At 47.2% G+C, this 27,074-nt stretch overlaps 1 protein-coding gene across 1 annotated transcript in view; it reads right to left on the bottom strand.

The window, feature by feature from the left end:
* The window catches only part of LOC140738181 (chloride anion exchanger-like), a 160,833-nt gene that overhangs the window by 16,935 nt on the left and 116,824 nt on the right, over nt 1-27,074 (bottom strand). The window contains exons 12-16 of the mRNA XM_073065298.1: nt 13,451-13,546; nt 4,211-4,317; nt 2,324-2,393; nt 2,140-2,232; nt 745-840 (exon numbers count right to left, since the gene is read on the bottom strand). Of these exons, the coding sequence (XP_072921399.1) occupies nt 745-840; nt 2,140-2,232; nt 2,324-2,393; nt 4,211-4,317; nt 13,451-13,546 (462 nt within the window). The remainder of the gene's footprint in view (nt 1-744; nt 841-2,139; nt 2,233-2,323; nt 2,394-4,210; nt 4,318-13,450; nt 13,547-27,074) is intronic.

Below are 27,074 nucleotides of genomic sequence, written 5' to 3'. Positions count from 1 at the left end.
TGGGGACAGACTGGATAGGCTGGTTTGTTTTCCCTGGAGCAGAGGAGGCTAAGGGCAGGGACCTGGTAGAAGTGCACAAAATTAAGAGGGAATTTAACAGGCTAAGAGTGAGAATATTTTCAACATAGTTTAACATGGGTCTAAGAACATGGAAAATCTACAGCACATTACAGGCCTTTCGGCCCACAATGCTGTGCCGACCATATAAACTACTCTAGAAATTGCCTGGAATTTCCCTACTGCACAGCCCTTTATTTTTCTAAGCACCATGTACCTATCTAAGAGTCTCTATTGTATCTGTCTCTACCACCATTGCTGACAGCCCATTCCACGCACCCAGGTGAGGACTAAGATGTTTATAGGGGATCTGCAGGGACTATTCACATCTAGAGGCTTGTGGACCACATTGTTTGAGAGAGTGGTCACGTTCAAGGAGTATCTGACCAAGTGGTGGTAAATGGCTAAGCTGGTCACGTTTTCACAATGAGTTGAAGTCTCTGGGTCTCTGCTGTGTGACTCTACATTTAATAAGGCTGGGTTGATCAGAGTATTATTTTCCAAAGAATATTCTCATTCAGATTAAACGAATGGCAGAATGAGTGCTTGTGATACAAGTTTCACGTCGCTCTAACTGATCCATGTCTTTTGTAGCTATGGGCAGAACCTAAAAATATCAGACGTTGAGCTGCTGGAAACGAGTTTGTTGTGAAGGGGTCTGATCTAGTGACTGCCACTGGAACTCACCGTCGTGGCCACGAGCTCTCCTCTCAGAAGCATTTTCTTGATTTTTTGAAGGGCTTTATTCCGCTTCCGGAGAATCCTGAGTGGATTAAACCCAACCTGTGGGAAGAATTAAATCCTGACTGAGAATGCAGATAAAGACGAAATAAAAGATATCAATACCAACTTTAAAAAAACACAAATAAATTTAACCAGAATTTTACAAAAGTCTGTTTTACCGAAAAAAATTAAACTCACAACCGTATGGTAAATGAGTTTAGTTTATGCTTGGATTAGGTTGTGGCGACCCACTTTCTGCGCAGGCGAACCGGCTCACAAATAGCCAGCGCACGGGAAGAGCCTTTGGTAATGTACCTCTGACGTCATTACCCGGAGAGGGCGGGCGCTAGGAATTTAAATGCCAGCGCCGCGAAGTTTGAATAAATTGGTCTCGAAACGACTTACCGACTGTGTGTCGTTATTTCAGCGCTGTGTGTAGCACATCGCTACAAGGTAATTAAACTAGTTTATATCTGAAGCAATCCCATCAATTTACTGGGCTGACGCCAAACATACTTCTGTGATTTCTGCTCTCCTCCTGGTCCTTGACCACACAATCACTCAGACATTCCTCACTCACCTACCCCACCCCCAGTCCCTCCAGATGGACTCATTCATCTGTTCATCACCTACCAGCTCCTCCCACACACCCCCCCCCCCCCCACCACCATGCACACACTTTTTATATCGGCTCTCTCCCCTCTGTCCCTCAGACCGGGTAAAGGGTCTCAAACCGAAAACGCCCGCTGTTTATTTCCCTCTACTGATGCTGCCTGACCTGCTGAGTTCTTCCAGAATATTAAGTGTGGCATACTAGAAACCGTTGTGATAAATAAGGGGCACACACAAAATGCCGGAGGAACTCAGCAGACCAGGCAGCATCTATGGAAATGTGTAAACAGTCAACCCATGAATCCTGATGAAGGGTCTTGGTCTGAAACGTTAATTGTACTATTTTCCATAGATGCTGCCTGGCCTGCTGAGTTCCTCCAGTATTTTATGTGTGTTGCCTGGATTTCCAGCATCTGCAGATTTTCTCTTGTTTAAGATAAATAAGCTGTTTTTTATACAACCTGTGTGAGATTTCTGGTGGTTAACTGATGTCATCTGTGAAATGAAACAAATGTTCATTGTTAACTCTGTGGTGAAGGTGCAAGTTTGTTGCTGGAAACCGGCCTTGGTTAAATAGCCAAGTTAGTGCCAGAGTAAATGTGGTGGTTGAGATGGGTTAACCTGGTAAGTTTATGAGATGTAAATTAGTAAATGTTGTCAGGGTTATATAGTCGTGAACAGGGTTATATTCCCTTGTGAGAATTCAGGGATCAATCTTTGAAAGTTCTGTGATGAACAGCAACTCACAGCTTCTGTCAGCTTGGCCCGGAAAAAGTCAATGTTTGCAAAGAAAATGGGTGAAGGACATCGGAAGATCTTCACTCCCTCTGGCTCATAAATCTGCAATAAGACACAAGAGAAATCAGTGCATGCAGAAGCTCACTGAAGGCTTAAATCCCAGTGTTTAAGGTCAGTTGTTTGCTTCACTTACATTGACAAAGTCCTTTCTGTTTCTGTACAGGTCTGTCTCATTGATGTTAGCCAATACAGCACACTGTGGGCTGAAGATAAAAGACAGTCACACGCACACTAATGCTGGTGATGGAAATGGAGCCCGAAGGGTGCACTGTGCCCACTGAGTCCTCAGATTAAGATCAATGCTCAGACCATGGTAACATGGGGCCTGTTTGTCTGCATCACGCTTTCCATGGTGAAATCCAGGCCTTACTTTGCTCAGCTTCTCCCACACCAGGTTACGTTCCTTATTCCTCTTCACCCCGAGCAGGTTTGTCAGAATCGTATACAGCATAGTTACTTAATTAATAGGATGTACAATGATTCAGCAAGTACAGGCCCTTCACTCACCACCTCTGTGTTGACCATGATGCCAAATTAAACAAATCCTTTTTGCCTGCACCTGGCCCCATAACCCACCAATCACTGCCCATCTAAATGCCTCTTCACTGTTATTTTTGTATCTGTCTCCAGTACCACCCTGGCTGTACAGGCCAGACACCAACCACTCTGTGTAAACAAAATCTCGCCTTTAAACTTTCCCCAATGTTTCTCCGAAACAGCTGCTGTCCAGTATTTGAATTTCCCATCCTGTGACTAGTGGAAAGATACAGTTACAATACCTGCCCAGGCTACACTTGAGGAGCTTGTCACTTCTCTCCTGCTGGATGTGACTTTACCGAGAATACCTGGTGCTATCACCACAAGTGTGCAGGGGAACAGAACCACCCAGAGCTGGGTATGCAGCACAGCCATACCCAGGCGTGTATAATGGACAAATCAGTAGGGTCCAAGAGGGGTTTGGAGAGTTAAAAAGAAACACTCATGGTGCATCTATAGTTTCTCATTTCCATCTCCTTCCTCAGTCAGAAAATGCAATGAAAGTTCCTGCTCTTCCACACTGAAGATAATTTCCAGAGAAAGGCACAGGGGGGTAGGAGGATTGGGAGGGGTTACTAATCAAGTAATAGAACAGTGATAATAAAAGCATAAAGGGAGGGGGGAATAGAAGGAGAGGGAGTATCAGAGGCAAGGAGTCAGAAAGGAGAGGGGCATTGAAGGGAGGGGGGAAGAAGGATGAGAGGACAGGAGAAGGGGTGAAGAGATTCAGGGAGGGAGTGGGGAAGGAGACAAACGGGAAGGGGGTAGTGGAGGAAGGGAAGAGAAGGAATAGAAAGAAAGGATGAGAAGAGTTTGCAGGAAGGGGAAATAGGAGGGATCGACTGGATGGGTCAGACAAAGACATTGGGATATACCACCATCTTGTTGAATAAAAATTTGCAAATGAGTGATAATGAAAGAAAACTGGCCACTGAACAGCAGATGGAAACATGGAATCTACTTGTTTGTGGAATCTCCATTGTGACTGAGATGAAGTTCCTATAACCAGATCTTTCCACGCCCAGCATCTCCAGGACCCATCTTTTGAAAATTTGATGGTACAATATTTTTAAAAATTAAGACTGAGACAAAAGTCTTTATGGAGGATTTTAAAGGGGGGAGTGTGGCAGAGAGTTTAGGGGGAGTTCAGAAGCTTTAGGATGGGGCAGATAAGGAAGAAGGAGATGGGGCACCTGTTAAATTGGGATCAAGTGTGGATCATCAAGGAGAGGCACTTGGTGAAGTACGGTGGAGGCAGCACATCCTGAACACCACCTAAGGGGTCTGAGTCTGAGCAAGGCAGAGGAGAATTTCAGAGATAGCGCATTGCTTGATACTGAGGTGGTTAAAACCACCAGACATTGAACAACATTGGTGGGCACAGTGTTCACACCAGCTCACAGTTACTGAAGCTGTTTCCTGACATCCAGTTGGCTCTAAACTGAATTCCACTCTAACATTACATGAGTGAGAAGGTACTCACAACTGGGTTCTGAAGACAATGGTCAGCAGCTCAAATCCAACAGCAGCACCAAGCCCAATGTCCAGGCCGAGGAGAACAGCGGCGATGCAGGCCACTATCCAGATCAGCTGTGAACCAACAAAATATCAATCGACAAGTCAAACCATCCAGTGCAGTCAAATACACAGTTCTCCCCATTATTTAGTATGATGCTTTAGGGTACTTGTAGGCACATATAGAATAGGCCAAAGTCAGCATGGTTTCCTTAAGGGAAAATCTCGCCTGACAAATCTGAGGAAATTACATGCAGGATAGACAAAGGAGAGTCAATGGATGTTGTTTACTTGGATTTTCAGAAGGACTTTCAAAAGGTGCAACACATAAGGTTACTTAACAAGTTAAGTATTACAGCAAAGATACTAGCATGGATAGAGCATTGGCTGATTGACAGGAGGCAAAGAGTGGGAATAAAGTTGGCTGCCAAAGACTCAAGCTGTTCCATGGGGAACAGCTTTCTTTTCGCGTTATATGTCAATGATTTGGATGCCGGAATTGATTGTTTTGAGGCCAAGTTTACAGAAGATACAAAAATAGTTGGAGAGGCAGATTGTGTTGAGGTAGGAGGGAGTCTGCAGAAGGACTTAGCCAGATTGGGAGAATGGGAAAAGAAGTGGCAGATGGAATATAGTGTAGGGAAGTGTAAGGTCATTCACTTTGACAGAAGGAAAAAAGGCGTAGATGGAGAGAAAACTCAAAAATCTAGGTACAAACGGACTTGGGAGTCTTCTTTAGGATTCCCTAAAGGTTAACTTGCAGATTGAGTCTGTGGTGAGAAAGGTAAATGCAATGCCAGCATTAATTTCAAGAGGATTGGAATATAAATTCAAAGATGTAATGTTAAGGCTTTATTAGGCACTGGTGAAAGCTCACTTGGAGTATTGAGAGCAGTTTTGGGTCCCTTATCTAAGAAAAGATGTCCTAATATTGGAGAGGGTCCAGAAGAGGTTCATGAGAATGATTCCATGAATGAAAGGTTAAACACATGAGGAGAGTTTGATGGCTCCAGGCCTGTACTTGCTGGAGTTTAGAAGAATGGAGGGAGAGATCTCATTGCAACCAGTCAAATATTGAAAGGCCTAGATAGAGTGGATATGAAGAGGATGTTTCCTATGGTGCTTGAGGACCAGAAGACACAGCCTCAGAATAGAAGGATGTCCATTTAGAACAGAGGGAATTGTTGCCAGATGGTAGTGGAGTTGCAGGGTATATTTAAAGCTGATGTTGACAGGTTCTTGAATAGTCAAGGTGTCAAATGTTACACAGAAACATAGAAAACCTACAGCACAATACAGGCCCTTCGACCCACAATGCTGTGCTGAACATGTCCTTACCTTAGAAATTGCCCAGGGTTACCCATAGCCCTCTATTTTTCTAAGCTACATGTACCTGTCCAGGAGTCTCTTAAAAGACCCTATTATTTCCGCCTCCACCACAATCACCAGCAGTCCATTCAACGCACTCACCACTCTCTACTAAAAAAACTTATCCCTGACATCTCATCTGTACCTGCTTCCAAGCACTTTAAAACTATGCCCTCTCATGTTAGCCATTTCAGCACTGGGAAAAAGCCTTTGACTATCCACACAATTAATGCCTCTCATCATCTTACATACCTTTATCAGGTCACCTCTCATCCTCCGATGCTCCAAGGAGAAAAGGCCAAGTTCACTCAACCTATTCTCATAAGGCATGCTCCCCAAACCAGGCCACAGCCTTGTAAATCGCCTCTGTACCCTTTCTATGATTTCCACAACCTTCCTATAGTGAGGCAACTAGAACTGAGCACAGTATTCCAAATGGGATCTGACCAGGGTCCTATATAGCTGCAACATTACCTCTTGGCTCCTAAATTCAATTCCATGATTGATGAATCCCAATACACCATATGCCTTCTTAACCACAGAGTCAACCTGTGCAGCTGCTTTGAGCATCCTATGGACTCAGATCCCAAGATCCCTCTGGTCCTCCACACTGCCAAGAGTCTTACCATTAATACTATATTCTGCCATCATCTTTGACCTACCAAATGAACCACTTCACACTCATCTGGGTTGAAATCCATCTGCCATTTCTCATCCCACTTTTGCATCCTATCAATGTCCTGCTGTAACCTCTGACAGCCCTCCACACTATCCACAACACCCCCAACCTTTGTGTCTTCAACAAATTTACTAACCCATTCCTCCACTTCCTCATCCAGGTCATTTATAAAACTCACAAAGAGGAGGGGTCCCAGAACAGATCCCTGAGGCACACCACTGGTCACCAACCTCCATGCAGAATATGACCCATCTACAACCACTCTTTGCCTTCTGTGGGCAAGCCAGTTCAGGATCCACAGAGCAATATCCCCTTGGATCCCATGCCTCCTTACTTTCTCAATAAGCCTTACATAGTGTACCTTATCAACTGCCTTGCTGAAATCCATACACACTACATCTATGGCTCTACCTTCATCAATGTGTTTAGTCACATCCTCAAAAAATTCAATCAAGCTTGTAAGGCACTACCTGCCTTTGATTAAGCCATGTTGACTATTCCTAATTATATGATGCCTCTCCAAATGTTCATAAATTCAGCCTCTCAGGATCTTCTCCATCAGCTTACCAACCACTGGTCTGTAATTTCCTGGGCTATCTCTACTCTCTTTTTGAATACTGGAATCTGCAACTCTCCAATCCTCCCATCCCCATTGATGATGCAAAGATCATCGCCAGAGGCTCAACAATCTCCTCCCTCACCTCCCATAGTAGCCTGGGGTACATCCTGCCCAGTCCCGGTATCTTATCCAACTTGATGCTTTCCAAAACTCCAGCACATCCTCTTCCTTAATATCTACATTCTCAAGCTTTTCAGTCTGCTGCAAGTCATCCCTATCATCGAAAGATCCTTTTTGAGTAGTGGATACTGAAGCAAAGTATTCATTAAGTACCTCTGCCATCTCCTCCGGTGCCATACACACTTTTCCACTGTCACACTTGATTGGTCCTGTTCTCTCACATCTTATCCTCTTGCTCTTCACATACTTGTCGAATGCCTTGGAGTTTTCCTTAACCCTGGCTGCCAAGGCCTTCTCATGGACCCTTCTGGCTCTCCTAATTTCATTCTTAAACTCCTTCCTGCTAGCCTTATAATCTTCTAGATCTCTATCATTACCCAGTTTTTTGAAACTTTCATAAGCGTTTCTTTTCTTCTTTGAGGTATTGATCATGTGGATAGTCAGAGGCTTTTTACCATAGAACCATGGAACATTACAGCACAGAAACAGGCCTTTTGGCCCTTCTTGGCTGTACTGAACCATTTTTTTTGCCTAGGTCCACTGACCTGCACCTGGACCATATCCATCCATACACCTCTCATCCATGTACCTGTCCAAGTTTTTCTTAAATGTCAAAAGTGAGCCTGCATTCACCACTTCATCTGGCAGCTCATTCCACACACCCACCACTCTCTGTGTGAAGAAGCCAATGTTCCCTTTAAACTTTTCCCCCTTCACCCTTAACCCATGACCTCTGGTTTTTTTCTCCCCTAGCCTCAGTTGGAAAAAATCTGCCTGCATTCACTCTATCTATACCCATCATAATTTTATACACCTCTATCAAATCACCCGTCATTCTACTACGCTCCAGGGAATAAAGTCCTTAACCTATTCAACCTTTCTCTGTAACTCAGTTTCTCAAGTCCCGGCAACATCCTTGTAAACCTTCTCTGCATTCCTTCAACCTTATTAATATCCTTCCTGTAATTAGGTGAGCAAAACTGCACACAATACTCCAGATTCAGTCTCACCAATGTCTTATACAACCTCACCATTACATTCCAACTCTTATACTCAATACTTTGATTTATAAAGGCCAATGTACCAAAAGCTCTCTTTACAACCTTATCTACTTGTGACGCCACTTTTAGGGAATTATGTATCTGTACTCCCAGATCCCTCTGTTCTACTGCACCCCTCAGTGTCCTACCATTTACCTTGTATATTCTACCTTGGTTTGACCTTCTGAAGTGCAATACCTCACACTTGTCTGCATTAAACTCCATCTGCCATTTATCAGCCCATTCCTCCAAGTGGTCCAAATCCCTCTGCAAGCTTTGAAAACCTTCTTCACTGTCCACTACACCTCCAATCTTTGTATCATCAGCAAATTTGCTGATCCAATTTGCCACATTATCATCCAGATCATTGATATAGCAATGGACATAACAATGGAAATAACAATGGACCCAGCACTGATCGCTGTGGCACACCACTAGTCACAGGCCTCCACTCAGAGTAGCAATCCTCCACTACCACTCTCTGGCTTCTTCCATTGAGCCAATGACTAATCCAATTTACTACCTCTCCATGTATACCTAGCGATTGAATCTTCCTAAGTAACCTCCCATGCGGGACCTTGTCAAAGGCCTTACTGAAGTCCATGTATACAACATCCACTGCCTTCCCTTCATCCACTTTCCTGGTAACTTCCTTGAAAAACTCTAATAGATTGGTTAAACATGACCTACCACGCACAAAGCCATGCTGACTTTTTCTAATAAGTCCCTGTCTATCCAAATACTTGTAGATCCTATCTCTTAGTACTCCTTCCATTAATTTACCTACTACCGATGTCAAACTTACTGGCCTATAATTTCCTGGCTTACTTTTTGAACCTTTTTTAAACAACGGAACTACATGAGCTATCCTCCAATCCTCTGGCACCTGACCTGTGGATATCGACATTTTAAATATTTCTGCCAGGGCCCCTGTAATTTCAACACTAGTCTCCTTCAAGGTCCGAGGGAATACCCTGTCAGGTCCTGGGGATTTATCTACTCTGATTTGCCTCAAGACATCAAGCACCTCCTCCTCTTTAATCTGTATAAATTCCATGATCTCCCTACTTGTTTGCCTTGTTTCCATAGATTCCATTCCAGTTTCCTTAGTAAATACAGATGCAAAAAACCTATTTAATATCTCTCCCATTTCTTTTGGTTCCATACATAGCCAACCACTCTGATCTTCAAGAGGACCAATTTTATCCCTTACTATCCTTTTGCTCTTAACATACCTGTAGAATCTCTTAGGATTATCCTTCGCCCTGACTGCCAAAGCAACCTCATGCCTTCTTTTAGCCCTCCTGATCTCTTTCTTTAAGTATTTTCTTACTTTTTTTATACTCCTCAAGCATCTTATTTCCTCCCTGTTGCCTATACATATTATACATCTCTCTCTCTTCTTCTTTATCAGAGTTCCAATATCCCTCGAGAACCAAGGTTCCTTATTCTTATTCATTTTGCCTTTAGCCCTGACCGGAACATACAAACTCTGCACTCTCAAAATTTCTCCTTTGAAGGCCTCCCACTTACCAATCAAATCCTTGCCAGAGAACAACCTGTCCCAATCTACGCTTTTTAGATCCTTTCTCATTTCTTCAAATTTGTCCTTTTTCCAGTTTAGAACTTCAACCCAAGGACCAGATCTATCTTTATCCATGATCAAGTTGAAACTAATGACGTTATGATCACTGGAACCGAAGTGTTCCCCTACACACATTTTCACCTGCCCTAACTCATTTCCTAATAGGAGATCTAATATTGCATCCTCCCTAGTTGGTACATCTATATATTGATTTAGAAAACTTTCCTGAACACATTTCACAAACTCTAACCCATCTAGACCTTTAACAGTATGGGAGTCCTAATCAATGTGTGGAAAATTAAAATCCCCTACAATCACAACTTTCTGTCTCCTGCAGTTGTCTGTTATCTCTCTGCAGATTTGCTCCTCCAATTCTCACTGACTATTGGGTGGTCTACAATACAACCCTATTAATGTGGTCATACCTTTCCTGTTTCTCAGTTCCACCCATATGGCCTCAGTAGACAAGCCCTCTAAACTTTCCTGCCGAAGCACTGTTGTAATATTTTCCCTGACTAGCAAAGCCACCCCACCCACCCCACCCTTCATCCCTCTGCCTCTATCACATCTGAAACATCAGAACTCTGGAACATTAAGCTGCCAGTCCTGTCCCTCCTGTAGCCAAGTTTCAGTAATGGCTATGATGTCATAATTCCACATGTCAATCCAGGCCCTCAGCTCTTCCGCCTTTCCCACAATACTCCTCGCATTGAAATATACACACCTCAGAAGATTATTACCACCACACACAACCTTACTATTTGTGACTTTGCATGAACTACTAACATCATTTATTTTTAACCCCGTTCCACTATCTACTCGAGCACTCTGGTTCCCACCCCCCTGCAAATCTAGTTTAAACCCTCCCCAATAACACTAGCAAACCTCCCTGCAAGTATATTGGTCCCCTTGTAGTTCAGGTGTAACCCGTCTCTCTTGTACAGGTCCCACCTGCCCAGAAGTGGTCCCAATGATCTAGAAATGGTTAACAGGGCTGAAGTGGTTAACACGAGAGGGCATGGTTTTAAGGTGCTTGGAAGTAGATACAGAGGAGATACCAGGGGTAAGTTTTTTTATGCAGAGAGTGGTGAGTGCATGGAACGGGCTCCCAGTGATGGTGGTGGAGGCGGATTTGATAAGTTCTTTTAAGAGATTCCTAAATAGGTACATGGAGCTTAAAAAAATAGAGAGCTATGGGTAACCCCAGGTGATTTCTAAAGTAAGTACATGTTTGACACAGCTTTGTGGGCTGAAGGGCCTGTATTGTGCTGTAGGTTTTATATGTTTCTATGTTTCTTGACTATGGGGAGTATGCTGGAGAGTGGGGCTGAGAGGGAATATGAATTGGCTGTGATGGACCATGGGGGGGTCTCGATGGGCTGAATGGTCTGATTCTGTTCCTATGTTTTATGGTCATTACTGTGAAGGCTGTAAGTGTGCCCAGATTGGTAACAAAGGCATCCCTGATAACTGAGACCAAAATCTCATCTAAACGTTTCCTGCACAAGGCAGCCAAGCAGATAACGCAGAAGCAGGAAATTAGGAATAGAAGCCAATCTCCTTCGAATGGTGCAGGTACTACTGCAGAGAATACTGGCTTTTTATTTAGTCGGTTAGTTACTTGTTGAGGCAACAGACAGAATTGGCCCTTGGAGCCACACAGTCCAGCAATCCCACAATGTAATCCTGTCATAATCATGGGACAATTTACAATGATCAATTAACCTATCAACAAGTACTGGTCTGTGGGAGGAAACCAAAGCACTCGGAGGAAGCACATGCGGTCTCGGGAAGAACATACCAACTCGTTACAGGCAGCAGTGGGAATCAAACCTGGGGCACCTGTACTGCAAAGCATTGAACTAACCATTAAGTTACTGTACCATCCTTTCCGTGAAATTGGTAGAAATCATGAATGCAGTGAGCTGATATGAACAACACTATTTTTCACATTGTTTATCAATGGTTTGGATGATGGAATTGATGGCTTTGTGGCAAAGTTTGCAAATGATACAAAGATAGGTGGAGGGTAGTGCTGAGGAAGCTATGGTGAGGGTATCCAGAACTAGAGTGCACAGCCTCAAAACTGAGGGGCGGCTTTTTAGAACAGAAGTAAGGAGCAATTTTTTTTTTAGCCAGAGAGTAGTAAATCTGAGGAATGCTCTGCCACAGGCAACGGTGGAGGCCAAGTCCTGGTTATTTTTAAGGTGGAAGTTGATAGTTATTTGATCAGTCAGGGCATCAAAGGATACGGTGAGAAGGTGGTAGAGTGGGATCCAGGATCAGCCATGATAGAATGGTGGAGCAGACTTGATGGGCTGAATAGCCTAACTCTGCTTCTATGTCTTGTGGTTTTATGGCCTTAACACTGAGTCCCAGGGGAGGAGTCCCTGCCGCTGAGACAATGCAGAGGTATTCCATACCAGCTCACTCTCCATTAGTGCCTTGCAGGTCCAGCAAGCCCAGCACAAAGGACTGAGAATTGCCTCCTGTTTTACAACTGTGGACAGTGAAGGGTGTCACATGATACAATGGGATATACTGTAGATGATTTAAAGATATGGACAGAGAAAGGGTAGACAGGGTTTAACCTGAGCAAGTGTGAGGTTGCACTTTGGGAGGTTAATAATAAGAGGGATGTATGAAGTTAATGGCAGAGCCCTTAGGGACATTGAGGTCCCAGGCCAGAGCTCCCTGAAAGTGGTGTCACAAATGAATAGGCCATCATCATTCAGGGTGCTAAGTATAAAAGTACATTGCTGCTGTATGACGACTTGGTGAGGCTACTTTCAGAGCATTGTGGTCACCTCGTTATGAGAAGGTGTGGATGCTGAGGATGTTCACCAGGATGTCTCCAGGATAAAGAGACGCTAGAGAGTTTTCTCTGGAACAGCAGAGGCAGATAGAATTTTTTCCTGGAGTATGAATATCAAAAACTAGAGGTTTAAGGAGAGAGTGAGAAGGTTTATAGAAAACATTAGGAGAGGACATTTTACACCGAGAGTTACACACAAAAAATGTTGGAGGAACTCAGTAGTTCAGGCAGTATCTATGGAAACAGCATTTCACTGGGACCCTTCATCAGGGAAGGTGCCTGGAACGCAAGTGGTGGGAGCAGTGTTTAAGAGGCATTTAGACAGACCCATGAACAGGCAAGGGATGGAGGGATATAGACCAGGTGTAGGCAGTTGGGATTATCTTAATTTGACATCGTGATTAGTACAAATATTATGGGCACTGCAAGTGTGGGGGGTGGGGGGGATGGCAGACCCAGGCCCCAGTGGGGGGATGTCCAAGCTTTCTAACATGGGGGGGGGGGCGAGACAGACCGAGCATTCTTACACGAGGTGGGGGGCGGGAGGGAGTCATCATTGCCATAGCTCAGACAGATCCAAGTGTCCAAGTGGGGAGGAGGTGGGGGTTGCAGACCCAGGTTCGAGTGGGGGGTGTCGCAGCTTTCTTACACAAGGTGGCGGGGGGTGCAGGGGAGTCATCATTGCCACAGCCGAGACAGACCCAGATCAGGAGTACTCACTTCATGTAAAGTGACAGAGTTTCAGAGTCTCGAGAGACTGCAGATACGGGAACTAAAGCAAAAAGCAAGCTGCTGAAAGAATGTCGGCAATCCTCCCCATTGTTAGCAAGGTGCCACTCAATGACTCAGGGCTGCTCCCCCAGCAATGCTGCTTCTATGTTTCAAAAGGGGGGGGGGGGGGTCACAGAACTGAGCAAGAGTAATGTCCAGCAACGGTGAAGTGAGTGGTGTGGAATGGCTTATCAAAGACCCGATCACTTACACAATCATACTTGTCTTTCTTCCATAGAATTCCAATTTCTCTGAACTGCATTAACATTCCTTTCAAATTAATAATGACAATCGCTCCAAGAACTGACTGTAAAAAGAGCAGGAAGACAAAGTTAGGCACTGATTCCACAGGTTTGCAAAACAAAATGCCCCACACTGATTGATTCTCAAACAATGATACAATATTTGCAGAGGGGAGTGACTGTAAAATTCTGGAGGATAAACTCCTTGAGGAGTTACATCCATTGTTAGTCTTGGCTTTAGGCCAGGAGGGGCCTGTAGGAAGTATGAGCAGGGAATCTGATTGAATTGGTTCCTTTTGCTACCTCACACTTCTGGTGGTGAAGACAAGCCTGCACTTTGCATCACTGCAGAAAGTCTTGTCTTTCTTATATACAAGGCCAAACATGATAGATAAATGGGGGATGGGGGCTGGGTTAGATTGATCTTAGAGTAGGTTAAAAGGTTGGCATAACGTCGTTGGCCAAATGACCCATACTGTGTTGTTGTGTTCCTTGTGCTACGTTCCATGAAATGCATGCCAAACTTTATAACATTAGTGGGGTGAGGCTGCAAGGTTGTGCTAAATTCTGTATGTTCAACATCAGGGAGGATGCAAAAGCTGAGGGCAGTGACCTGAGTGGGTGAGATTCCTGGCACTGGGTATGTGGGAAGATTTACGGCTGGAGAAGGCTCAGCACAGCTTTCTTCCACGATACTAAAATATAAATATGTTTGGTGGCACAGTGGTTCAGTGGAGTGATCCACAGCTCAAAGCAGCAGAGACAATGTCAATCACAGTATCAGAGACTGGGGTCAATGTCAATCACAGTGTCAGAGACCCGGGGTCAATGTCATTCACAGCAGCAGAGACTGGGGTCAATGTCAATCACAGTGTCAGAGACCCGGGGTGAATGTCGATCACAGTGTCAGAGACCCGGGGTGAATGTCGATCACAGTGTCAGAGGCCCGGGGTCAATTTCAATCCTGCACAGCGGCAGAAACCAAGGTCAATGTCAATCACAGTGTAAGAGACCCGGGGTCAATGTCAATCACAGTGTCAGAGACCCGGGGTCAATGTCAATCCCTCACAGTGGCAGAGACCCAGGGTCAATGTCAATCCCTCACAGCGGCAGAGAGCCGGGGACAATGTCAATCCGGCACAGCGGCAGAGACCAGGGTCAATGTCAATCACAGTGTCAGAGACCCGGGGTGAATATCGATCACAGTGTCAGAGACCCGGGGAGAATGTCGATCACAGTTTCAGAGACCCAGGGTCAATGTCAATCCCTCACAGCGGCAGAGACTGGGGTCAATGTCAATCCCTCACAGCGGCAGAGACTGGGGTCAATGTCAATCACAGCGGCAGAGACCGGGGTCAATGTCAATCACAGCGGCAGAAACCGGGTTCAATGTCAATCACAGCGTCAGAGACCCGGGGTCAATGTCAATCCCTCACAGTGGCAGAGACCCAGGATCAATGTCAATCCCTCACAGCGGCAGAGACCCGGGGTCAATGTCAATCCCTCACAGTGTCAGAGACCGGGGTCAATGACAATCACAGCGGCAGAGACTGGGGTCAACGTCAATCCCTCACAGTGTCAGAGACCTGGGGTCAATATCAATCACAGTGGCAGCAACCGGGGTCAATGTCAATCACAGCGGCAGAGACTGGGGTCAATGTCAATCACAGTGCCAGAGACCAGGGGTAAATGTCAATCACAGCGGCAGAGACTGGGGTCAATGTCAATCCCTCACAGTGTCAGAGACCGGGGTCAATGTCAATCCCTCACAATGTCAGAGACCCGGGGTCAATGTCAATCACAGCGGCAGAGACTTCGGTCAACGTCAATCCCTCACAGTGTCAGAGTCCTGGGGTCAATATCAATCACAGTGGCAGCAACCGGGGTCAATGTCAATCACAGCGGCAAACTCCTGGGATCAATGTCACTCACAGTGGCAGAAACCAGGGTCAATGTCAATCACAGTGTAAGAGACTGGGGTCAATGTCAATCACAGTGTCAGAGACCCGGGGTCAATGTCAATCCCTCACAGTGTCAGAGACCGGGGTCAATGACAATCACAGCGGCAGAGACTGGGGTCAACGTCAATCCCTCACAGTGTCAGAGACCTGGGGTCAATATCAATCACAGTGGCAGAAACTGGGGTCAATGTCAATCACAGCGACAGAGTCCTGGGGTCAATATCAATCACAGTGGCAGCAACCGGGGTCAATGTCAATCACAGCGGCAGAGACTGGGGTCAATGTCAATCACAGTGCCAGAGACCAGGGGTAAATGTCAATCACAGCGGCAGAGACTGGGGTCAATGTCAATCCCTCACAGTGTCAGAGACCGGGGTCAATGTCAATCCCTCACAATGTCAGAGACCCGGGGTCAATGTCAATCACAGCGGCAGAGACTTCGGTCAACGTCAATCCCTCACAGTGTCAGAGTCCTGGGGTCAATATCAATCACAGTGGCAGCAACCGGGGTCAATGTCAATCACAGCGGCAAACTCCTGGGATCAATGTCACTCACAGTGGCAGAAACCAGGGTCAATGTCAATCACAGTGGCAGAAACCGGCGTCAATATCAATCACAGTGGCAGAGTCCTGGGTTCAATATCAATCACAGTGACAGAAACCGGGATCAATATCAATCACAGTGGCAGAGTCATGGGGTCAATATCAATCACAGTGGCAGAAACCGGGGTCAATATCAATCACAGTGGCAGAAACCGGGGTCAATGTCAATCAATTTGGCAGAAACCGGCGTCAATGTCAATCACAGTGGCAGAAACCAGGGTCAATATCAATCACAGTGGCTGAAACCAGGGTCAATGTCAATCACAGTGGCAGAAACCGGCGTCAATGTCAATCACAGCGGCAGAGTCCTGGGGTCAATATCAATCACAGTGGCAGAAACAGGGGTCAATGACAATCACAGCGGCAGAGTCCTCGGTTCAATATCAATCACAGTGGCAGAAACCGGGATCAATATCAATCACAGCGGCAGAGACCGGGGTCAATGTCAATCCCTCACAATGTCAGAGACCCGGGGTCAAAGTCAATCACAGCAGCAGAGACTTGGGTCAATGTCAATCCCTCACAGTGTCAGAGTCCTGGGGTCAATATCAATCACAGTGGCAGCAACCGGGGTCAATGTCAATCACAGCGGCAAACTCCTGGGATCAATATCAATCACAGTGGCAGAAACCAGGGTCAATGTCAATCACAGTGGCAGAAGCCGGCGTCAATGTCAATCACAGTGGCAGAAACCGGGGTCAATGTCCATCACAGTGGCAGAAACCGGGGTCAATGTCAATCACAGTGGCAGAAACCGGGGTCAATATCAATCACAGTGGCAGAAACCGGGGTCAATGTCAATCAATTTGGCAGAAACCGGCGTCAATGTCAATCACAGTGGCAGAAACCAGGGTCAATATCAATCACAGTGGCAGAAACCAGGGTCAATGTCAATCACAGTGGCAGAAACCGGCGTCAATGTCAATCACAGCGGCAGAGTCCCGGAGTCAATGTCAAGCACAGCGGCAGAAACCGGGGTCAATGTCAATCACAGTGTCAGAAACCGGGGTCAATATCAATCACAGCGGCAGAGTCCCAGAGTCAATGTCAATAACAGCAGCAGAGTCTGGGGATCAATATCAATCGCAGTGGCACAAACAGGGGTCAATGTCAATCGCAGTGACAGAAACAGGGGTCAATGTCAATCGCAGTGACAGAAACAGGGGTCAATGTCAATCACAGTGGCAGAAACCGGGGTCAATGTCAATCACAGCAGCAGAGTCATGGGGTCAATATCAATCACAGTGGCAGAAACCGGGGTCACGGTCAATCACAGCGGTAGAGTCCTGGGGTCAATATCAATCACAGTGGCAGAAACCGGGGTTAATGTCAATCACAGTGGCAGAAACCGGGGTCAATGTCAATCACAGCGGCAGAGTCCTGGGGTCAATATCAATCACAGTGGTAGAAACCGGGGTCAATGTCAATCACAACGGCAGAGGCCCGGAGTCAATGTCAATCACAGCGGCAGAGTCCTGTGGTCAATATCAATCACAGTGGTAGAAACCGGGGTCAATGTCAATCACAGTGGCAGAAACCGGGGTCAATGTCAATCACAGTGGCAGAGTCCTGGGGTCAATATCAATCACAGTGGCAGAAACCGGGGTCAATGTCAATCACAGCGGCAGAGTCCCGGAGTCAATGTCAAGCACAGCGGCAGAGTCCCAGAGTCAATGTCAATAACAGCAGCAGAGTCTGGGGATCAATATCAATCGCAGTGGCAGAAACAGGGGTCAATGTCAATCACAGTGGCAGAAACCGGGGTCAATGTCAATCACAGTGGCAGAAACCGGGGTCAATGTCAATCACAGTGGTAGAAACCTGGTTCAATGTCAATCACAACGGCAGATTCCTGGGGTCAATATCAATCACAGTGGTAGAAAACGGGGTCAATGTCAATCACAGTGGCAGAAACCGGGGTCAATGTCAATCAGAGCGGCAGATTCCTGGGATGAATATCAATCACAGTGGTAGAAAACGGGGTCAATGTCAATCACAGTGGTAGAAAACGGGGTCAATGTCAATCACAGTGGCAGAAACCGGGGTCAATGTCAATCAGAGCGGCAGATTCCTGGGATGAATATCAATCACAGTGGTAGAAAACGGGGTCAATGTCAATCACAGTGGCAGAAACCGGGGTCAATGTCAATCACAGCGGCAGATTCCTGGGGTCAATATCAATCACAGTGGTAGAAACCGGGGTCAATGTCAATCACAGTGGCAGAAACCGGGGTCAATGTCAATCACAGTGGCAGAGTCCTGGGGTCAATATCAATCACAGTGGCAGAAACCGGGGTCAATGTCAATCACAGCGGCAGAGTCCCGGAGTCAATGTCAAGCACAGCGGCAGAGTCCCAGAGTCAATGTCAATAACAGCAGCAGAGTCTGGGGATCAATATCAATCGCAGTGGCAGAAACAGGGGTCAATGTCAATCACAGTGGCAGAAACAGGGGTCAATATCAATCGCAGTGGCAGAAACAGGGGTCAATGTCAATCACAGTGGCAGAAACCGGGGTCAATATCAATCACAGTGGCAGAAACCGGGGTCAATGTCAATCACACTGGCAGAAACCGGGGTCAATGTCAATCACAGCGGCAGAGTCCTCGGGTCAATATCAATCACAGTGGCAGAGTCCTGGGGTCAATGTCAATCACAGTGGTAGAAACCTGGTTCAATGTCAATCACAACGGCAGATTCCTGGGGTCAATATCAATCACAGTGGTAGAAAACGGGGTCAATGTCAATCACAGTGGCAGAAACCGGGGTCAATGTCAATCAGAGCGGCAGATTCCTGGGATGAATATCAATCACAGTGGTAGAAAACGGGGTCAATGTCAATCACAGTGGCAGAAACCGGGGTCAATGTCAATCACAGCGGCAGATTCCTGGGGTCAATATCAATCACAGTGGTAGAAACCGGGGTCAATGTCAATCACAGTGGCAGAAACCGGGGTCAATGTCAATCACAGTGGCAGAGTCCTGGGGTCAATATCAATCACAGTGGCAGAAACCGGGGTCAATGTCAATCACAGCGGCAGAGTCCCGGAGTCAATGTCAAGCACAGCGGCAGAGTCCCAGAGTCAATGTCAATAACAGCAGCAGAGTCTGGGGATCAATATCAATCGCAGTGGCAGAAACAGGGGTCAATGTCAATCACAGTGGCAGAAACAGGGGTCAATATCAATCGCAGTGGCAGAAACAGGGGTCAATGTCAATCACAGTGGCAGAAACCGGGGTCAATATCAATCACAGTGGCAGAAACCGGGGTCAATGTCAATCACACTGGCAGAAACCGGGGTCAATGTCAATCACAGCGGCAGAGTCCTCGGGTCAATATCAATCACAGTGGCAGAGTCCTGGGGTCAATGTCAATCACAGTGGCAGAAACCGGGGTCACGGTCAATCACAGCGGTAGATTCCTGGGGTCAATATCAATCACAGTGGCAGAAACCGGGGTTAATGTCAATCACAGTGGCAGAAACCGGGGTCAATGTCAATCACAGCGGCAGAGTCCTGGGGTCAATATAAATCACAGTGGTAGAAACCGGGGTCAATGTCAATCACAGTGGCAGAAACCGGGGTCAATGTCAATCACAGCGGCAGAGTCCCGGAGTCAATGTCAATCACAGCGGCAGACTCCTGGGGTCAATATCAGTCACAGTGGTAGAAACCGGGGTCAATGTCAATCACAGTGGCAGAAACCGGGGTCAATGTCAATCACAGTGGCAGAGTCCTGGGGTCAATATCAATCACAGTGGCAGAAACCGGGGTCAATGTCAATCACAGCGGCAGAGTCCCGGAGTCAATGTCAAGCACAGCGGCAGAGTCCCGGAGTCAATGTCAAGCACAGCGGCAGAAACCGGGGTCAATGTCAATCACAGTGTCAGAAACCGGGGCCAATATCAATCACAGCGGCAGAGTCCCAGAGTCAATGTCAATAACAGCAGCAGAGTCTGGGGATCAATATTAATCGCAGTGGCAGAAACAGGGGTCAATGTCAATCACAGTGGCAGAAACCGGGGTCAATGTCAATCACAACAGCAGAGTCATGGGGTCAATATCAATCACAGTGGCAGAAACCGGGGTCATGGTCAATCATAGCAGTAGAGTCCTGGGGTCAATATCAATCACTGTGGCAGAAACCGGGGTCAATGTCAATCACAGCAGCAGAGTCCTGGGGTCAATATCAATCACAGTGGCAGAAACTGGGGTTAATGTCAATCACAGAGGTAGAAACCGGGGTCAATATCAATTACAGCGGCAGAGTCCCAGAGTCAATGTCAATAACAGCCGCAGAGTATGGGGATCAATATCAATCACAGTGGCAGAAACAGGGGTCAATGTCAATAACAGCGGCAGAGTCGGTGGTTCAGTATCAATCACAGCGGCAGAGACTGTGGATCAATATCAATCACCGTGTCAGAAACCGGGGTCAATGTCAATCACAGCCCCAGAATCTGGGGATCAATATCAATCACAGTGGCAGAAACCGGGGTCAATGTCAATCACAGCGGCAGAGTCCTGGGGTCAATATCAATCACAGTGGCAGAAACCGGGGTCACGGTCAATCACAGCGGTAGAGTCCTGGGGTCAATAGCAATCACAGTGGGAGAAACCGGGGTTAATGTCAATCACAGTGGCAGAAACCGGGGTCAATGTCAATCACAGCGACAGAGTCCTGGGGTCAATATCAATCACAGTGGTAGAAACCGGGGTCAAAGTCAATCACAGTGGCAGAAACCGGGGTCAATGTCAATCACAGCGGCAGAGTCCCGGAGTCAATGTCAATCACAGCGGCAGAGTCCCGGAGTCAATGTCAATCACAGCTGCAGAAACCAGGGTCAATGTCAATCACAGTGTCAGAAACCGGGGTCAATATCAATCACAGCGGCAGAGTCCCGGAGTCAATGTCAATCACAGTGGCAGAAACCGGGGTCAATGTCAATCACAGTGTCAGAAACCGAGGTCAATATCAATCACAGTGGCAGAAACAGGGGTCAATGTCAGTCACATTGTCAGAAACCGGGGTCAATGTCAATCACAGTGTCAGAAACCGGGGTCAATATCAATCACAGTGGCAGAAACCGGGGTCAATATCAATCACAGTTCCAGAAACTGGGGTCAATATCAATCACAGCGGCAGAGTCCTGGGTTCAATATCAATCACAGTGGCAGAAACCTGGGTCAATGTCAATCACAGCGGTAGAGTCCAGGGGTCAATATCAATCACAGTGGCAGAAACCGGGGTCAAGGTCAATCACAGCGGTAGAGTCCAGGGGTCAATATCAATCACAGTGGCAGAAACCGGGTTTAATGTCAATCACAGTGGCAGAAACCGGGGTCAATGTCAATCACAGTGGCAGAAACCCGGGTCAATGACAATCACAGCGGCAGAGACCTGGGTTCAATATCAATCACAGTGGCAGAAACCGGGATCAATGTCAATCACAGCGGCAGATTCCTGGGGTCAATATCTCTCACAGTGGCAGAAACCGGGATCAATGTCAATCACAGTAGCAGCAACCGGGGTCAATGTCAATCACAGTGTCAGAAACCGGGGTCAATATGAATCACAGCGGCAGAGTCCCGGAGTCAATGTCAATCACAGTGGCAGAAACCGGGGTCAATGTCAATCACAGTGTCAGAAACCGGGGTCAATATCAATCACTGTTGCAGAAACAGGGGTCAATGTCAGTCACATTGTCAGAAACCGGGGTCAATGTCAATCACAGTGTCAGAAACCGGGGTCAATATCAATCACAGTGGCAGAAACCGGGGTCAATATCAATCACAGCGGCAGAGTCCTGGGGTCAATATCAATCACAGTGGTAGAAACCGGGGTCAATGTCAATCACAACGGCAGATGCCCGGAGTCAATGTCAATCACAGCGGCAGAGTCCTGTGGTCAATATCAATCTCAGTGGTAGAAACCGGGGTCAATGTCAATCACAGTGGCAGAAACCGGGGTCAATGTCAATCACAGTGGCAGAGTCCTGGGGTCAATATCAATCACAGTGGCAGAAACCGGGGTCAATGTCAATCACAGCGGCAGAGTCCCGGAGTCAATGTCAAGCACAGCGGCAGAGTCCCAGAGTCAATGTCAATAACAGCAGCAGAGTCTGGGGATCAATATCAATCGCAGTGGCAGAAACAGGGGTCAATGTCAATCACAGTGGCAGAAACCGGGGTCAATGTCAATCACAGTGGCAGAAACCGGGGTCAATGTCAATCACAGTGGTAGAAACCTGGTTCAATGTCAATCACAACGGCAGATTCCTGGGGTCAATATCAATCACAGTGGTAGAAAACGGGGTCAATGTCAATCACAGTGGCAGAAACCGGGGTCAATGTCAATCACAGCGGCAGATTCCTGGGATGAATATCAATCACAGTGGTAGAAAACGGGGTCAATGTCAATCACAGTGGCAGAAACCGGGGTCAATGTCAATCACAGCGGCAGATTCCTGGGGTCAATATCAATCACAGTGGCAGAAACCGGGGTTAATGTCAATCACAGTGGCAGAAACCGGGGTCAATGTCAATCACAGCGGCAGAGTCCTGGGGTCAATATCAATCACAGCGGCAGAAACAGGGGTCAATGTCAATCACAGTGGCAGAAACCGGGGTCAATGTCAATCACAGTGGCAGAAACCGGGGTCAATGTCAATCACAGTGGCAGAAACCGGGGTTAATGTCAATCACAGTGGCAGAAACCGGGGTCAATGTCAATCACAGCGGCAGATTCCTGGGGTCAATATCAATCACAGTGGCAGAAACCGGGGTCAATGTCAATCACAACGGCAGAGGCCCGGAGTCAATGTCAATCACAGCGGCAGAGTCCTGTGGTCAATATCAATCACAGTGGTAGAAACCGGGGTCAATGTCAATCACAGTGGCAGAAACCGGGGTCAATGTCAATCACAGTGGCAGAGTCCTGGGGTCAATATCAATCACAGTGGCAGAAACCGGGGTCAATGTCAATCACAGCGGCAGAGTCCCGGAGTCAATGTCAAGCACAGCGGCAGAGTCCCAGAGTCAATGTCAATAACAGCAGCAGAGTCTGGGGATCAATATCAATCGCAGTGGCAGAAACAGGGGTCAATGTCAATCACAGTGGCAGAAACCGGGGTCAATGTCAATCACAGTGGCAGAAACCGGGGTCAATGTCAATCACAGTGGTAGAAACCTGGTTCAATGTCAATCACAACGGCAGATTCCTGGGGTCAATATCAATCACAGTGGTAGAAAACGGGGTCAATGTCAATCACAGTGGCAGAAACCGGGGTCAATGTCAATCAGAGCGGCAGATTCCTGGGATGAATATCAATCACAGTGGTAGAAAACGGGGTCAATGTCAATCACAGTGGCAGAAACCGGGGTCAATGTCAATCACAGCGGCAGATTCCTGGGGTCAATATCAATCACAGTGGTAGAAACCGGGGTCAATGTCAATCACAGTGGCAGAAACCGGGGTCAATGTCAATCACAGTGGCAGAGTCCTGGGGTCAATATCAATCACAGTGGCAGAAACCGGGGTCAATGTCAATCACAGCGGCAGAGTCCCGGAGTCAATGTCAAGCACAGCGGCAGAGTCCCAGAGTCAATGTCAATAACAGCAGCAGAGTCTGGGGATCAATATCAATCGCAGTGGCAGAAACAGGGGTCAATGTCAATCACAGTGGCAGAAACAGGGGTCAATATCAATCGCAGTGGCAGAAACAGGGGTCAATGTCAATCACAGTGGCAGAAACCGGGGTCAATATCAATCACAGTGGCAGAAACCGGGGTCAATGTCAATCACACTGTCAGAAACCGGGGTCAATGTCAATCACAGCGGCAGAGTCCTCGGGTCAATATCAATCACAGTGGCAGAGTCCTGGGGTCAATGTCAATCACAGTGGCAGAAACCGGGGTCACGGTCAATCACAGCGGTAGATTCCTGGGGTCAATATCAATCACAGTGGCAGAAACCGGGGTTAATGTCAATCACAGTGGCAGAAACCGGGGTCAATGTCAATCACAGCGGCAGAGTCCTGGGGTCAATATAAATCACAGTGGTAGAAACCGGGGTCAATGTCAATCACAGTGGCAGAAACCGGGGTCAATGTCAATCACAGCGGCAGAGTCCCGGAGTCAATGTCAATCACAGCGGCAGACTCCTGGGGTCAATATCAGTCACAGTGGTAGAAACCGGGGTCAATGTCAATCACAGTGGCAGAAACCGGGGTCAATGTCAATCACAGTGGCAGAGTCCTGGGGTCAATATCAATCACATTGGCAGAAACCGGGGTCAATGTCAATCACAGCGGCAGAGTCCCGGAGTCAATGTCAAGCACAGCGGCAGAGTCCCGGAGTCAATGTCAAGCACAGCGGCAGAAACCGGGGTCAATGTCAATCACAGTGTCAGAAACCGGGGCCAATATCAATCACAGCGGCAGAGTCCCAGAGTGAATGTCAATAACAGCAGCAGAGTCTGGGGATCAATATTAATCGCAGTGGCAGAAACAGGGGTCAATGTCAATCACAGTGGCAGAAACCGGGGTCAATGTCAATCACAACAGCAGAGTCATGGGGTCAATATCAATCACAGTGGCAGAAACCGGGGTCATGGTCAATCATAGCAGTAGAGTCCTGGGGTCAATATCAATCACTGTGGCAGAAACCGGGGTCAATGTCAATCACAGCAGCAGAGTCCTGGGGTCAATATCAATCACAGTGGCAGAAACTGGGGTTAATGTCAATCACAGAGGTAGAAACCGGGGTCAATATCAATTACAGCGGCAGAGTCCCAGAGTCAATGTCAATAACAGCCGCAGAGTATGGGGATCAATATCAATCACAGTGGCAGAAACAGGGGTCAATGTCAATAACAGCGGCAGAGTCGGTGGTTCAGTATCAATCACAGCGGCAGAGACTGTGGATCAATATCAATCACCGTGTCAGAAACCGGGGTCAATGTGAATCACAGCCCCAGAATCTGGGGATCAATATCAATCACAGTGGCAGAAACCGGGGTCAATGTCAATCACAGCGGCAGAGTCCTGGGGTCAATATCAATCACAGTGGCAGAAACCGGGGTCACGGTCAATCACAGCGGTAGAGTCCTGGGGTCAATAGCAATCACAGTGGCAGAAACCGGGGTTAATGTCAATCACAGTGGCAGAAACCGGGGTCAATGTCAATCACAGCGACAGAGTCCTGGGGTCAATATCAATCACAGTGGTAGAAACCGGGGTCAAAGTCAATCACAGTGGCAGAAACCGGGGTCAATGTCAATCACAGCGGCAGAGTCCCGGAGTCAATGTCAATCACAGCGGCAGAGTCCCGGAGTCAATGTCAATCACAGCTGCAGAAACCGGGGTCAATGTCAATCACAGTGTCAGAAACCGGGGTCAATATCAATCACAGCGGCAGAGTCCCGGAGTCAATGTCAATCACAGTGGCAGAAACCGGGGTCAATGTCAATCACAGTGTCAGAAACCGGGGTCAATATCAATCACAGTGGCAGAAACAGGGGTCAATGTCAGTCACATTGTCAGAAACCGGGGTCAATGTCAATCACAGTGTCAGAAACCGGGGTCAATATCAATCACAGTGGCAGAAACCGGGGTCAATATCAATCACAGTTCCAGAAACTGGGGTCAATATCAATCACAGCGGCAGAGTCCTGGGTTCAATATCAATCACAGTGGCAGAAACCTGGGTCAATGTCAATCACAGCGGTAGAGTCCAGGGGTCAATATCAATCACAGTGGCAGAAACCGGGGTCAAGGTCAATCACAGCGGTAGAGTCCAGGGGTCAATATCAATCACAGTGGCAGAAACCGGGTTTAATGTCAATCACAGTGGCAGAAACCGGGGTCAATGTCAATCACAGTGGCAGAAACCCGGGTCAATGACAATCACAGCGGCAGAGACCTGGGTTCAATATCAATCACAGTGGCAGAAACCGGGATCAATGTCAATCACAGCGGCAGATTCCTGGGGTCAATATCTCTCACAGTGGCAGAAACCGGGATCAATGTCAATCACAGTAGCAGCAACCGGGGTCAATGTCAATCACAGTGTCAGAAACCGGGGTCAATATGAATCACAGCGGCAGAGTCCCGGAGTCAATGTCAATCACAGTGGCAGAAACCGGGGTCAATGTCAATCACAGTGTCAGAAACCGGGGTCAATATCAATCACTGTTGCAGAAACAGGGGTCAATGTCAGTCACATTGTCAGAAACCGGGGTCAATGTCAATCACAGTGTCAGAGTCCTGGGGTCAATATCAATCACAGTGGTAGAAACCGGGGTCAATGTCAATCACAACGGCAGATGCCCGGAGTCAATGTCAATCACAGCGGCAGAGTCCTGTGGTCAATATCAATCTCAGTGGTAGAAACCGGGGTCAATGTCAATCACAGTGGCAGAAACCGGGGTCAATGTCAATCACAGTGGCAGAGTCCTGGGGTCAATATCAATCACAGTGGCAGAAACCGGGGTCAATGTCAATCACAGCGGCAGAGTCCCGGAGTCAATGTCAAGCACAGCGGCAGAGTCCCAGAGTCAATGTCAATAACAGCAGCAGAGTCTGGGGATCAATATCAATCGCAGTGGCAGAAACAGGGGTCAATGTCAATCACAGTGGCAGAAACCGGGGTCAATGTCAATCACAGTGGCAGAAACCGGGGTCAATGTCAATCACAGTGGTAGAAACCTGGTTCAATGTCAATCACAACGGCAGATTCCTGGGGTCAATATCAATCACAGTGGTAGAAAACGGGGTCAATGTCAATCACAGTGGCAGAAACCGGGGTCAATGTCAATCACAGCGGCAGATTCCTGGGATGAATATCAATCACAGTGGTAGAAAACGGGGTCAATGTCAATCACAGTGGCAGAAACCGGGGTCAATGTCAATCACAGCGGCAGATTCCTGGGGTCAATATCAATCACAGTGGCAGAAACCGGGGTTAATGTCAATCACAGTGGCAGAAACCGGGGTCAATGTCAATCACAGCGGCAGAGTCCTGGGGTCAAT

This window comes from Hemitrygon akajei, chromosome 14, assembly GCF_048418815.1.
Source record: "Hemitrygon akajei chromosome 14, sHemAka1.3, whole genome shotgun sequence".
NCBI classification, from domain to species: Eukaryota; Metazoa; Chordata; class Chondrichthyes; order Myliobatiformes; family Dasyatidae; genus Hemitrygon; species Hemitrygon akajei.
This window is presented reverse-complemented; position numbering and strand designations above follow the sequence as displayed.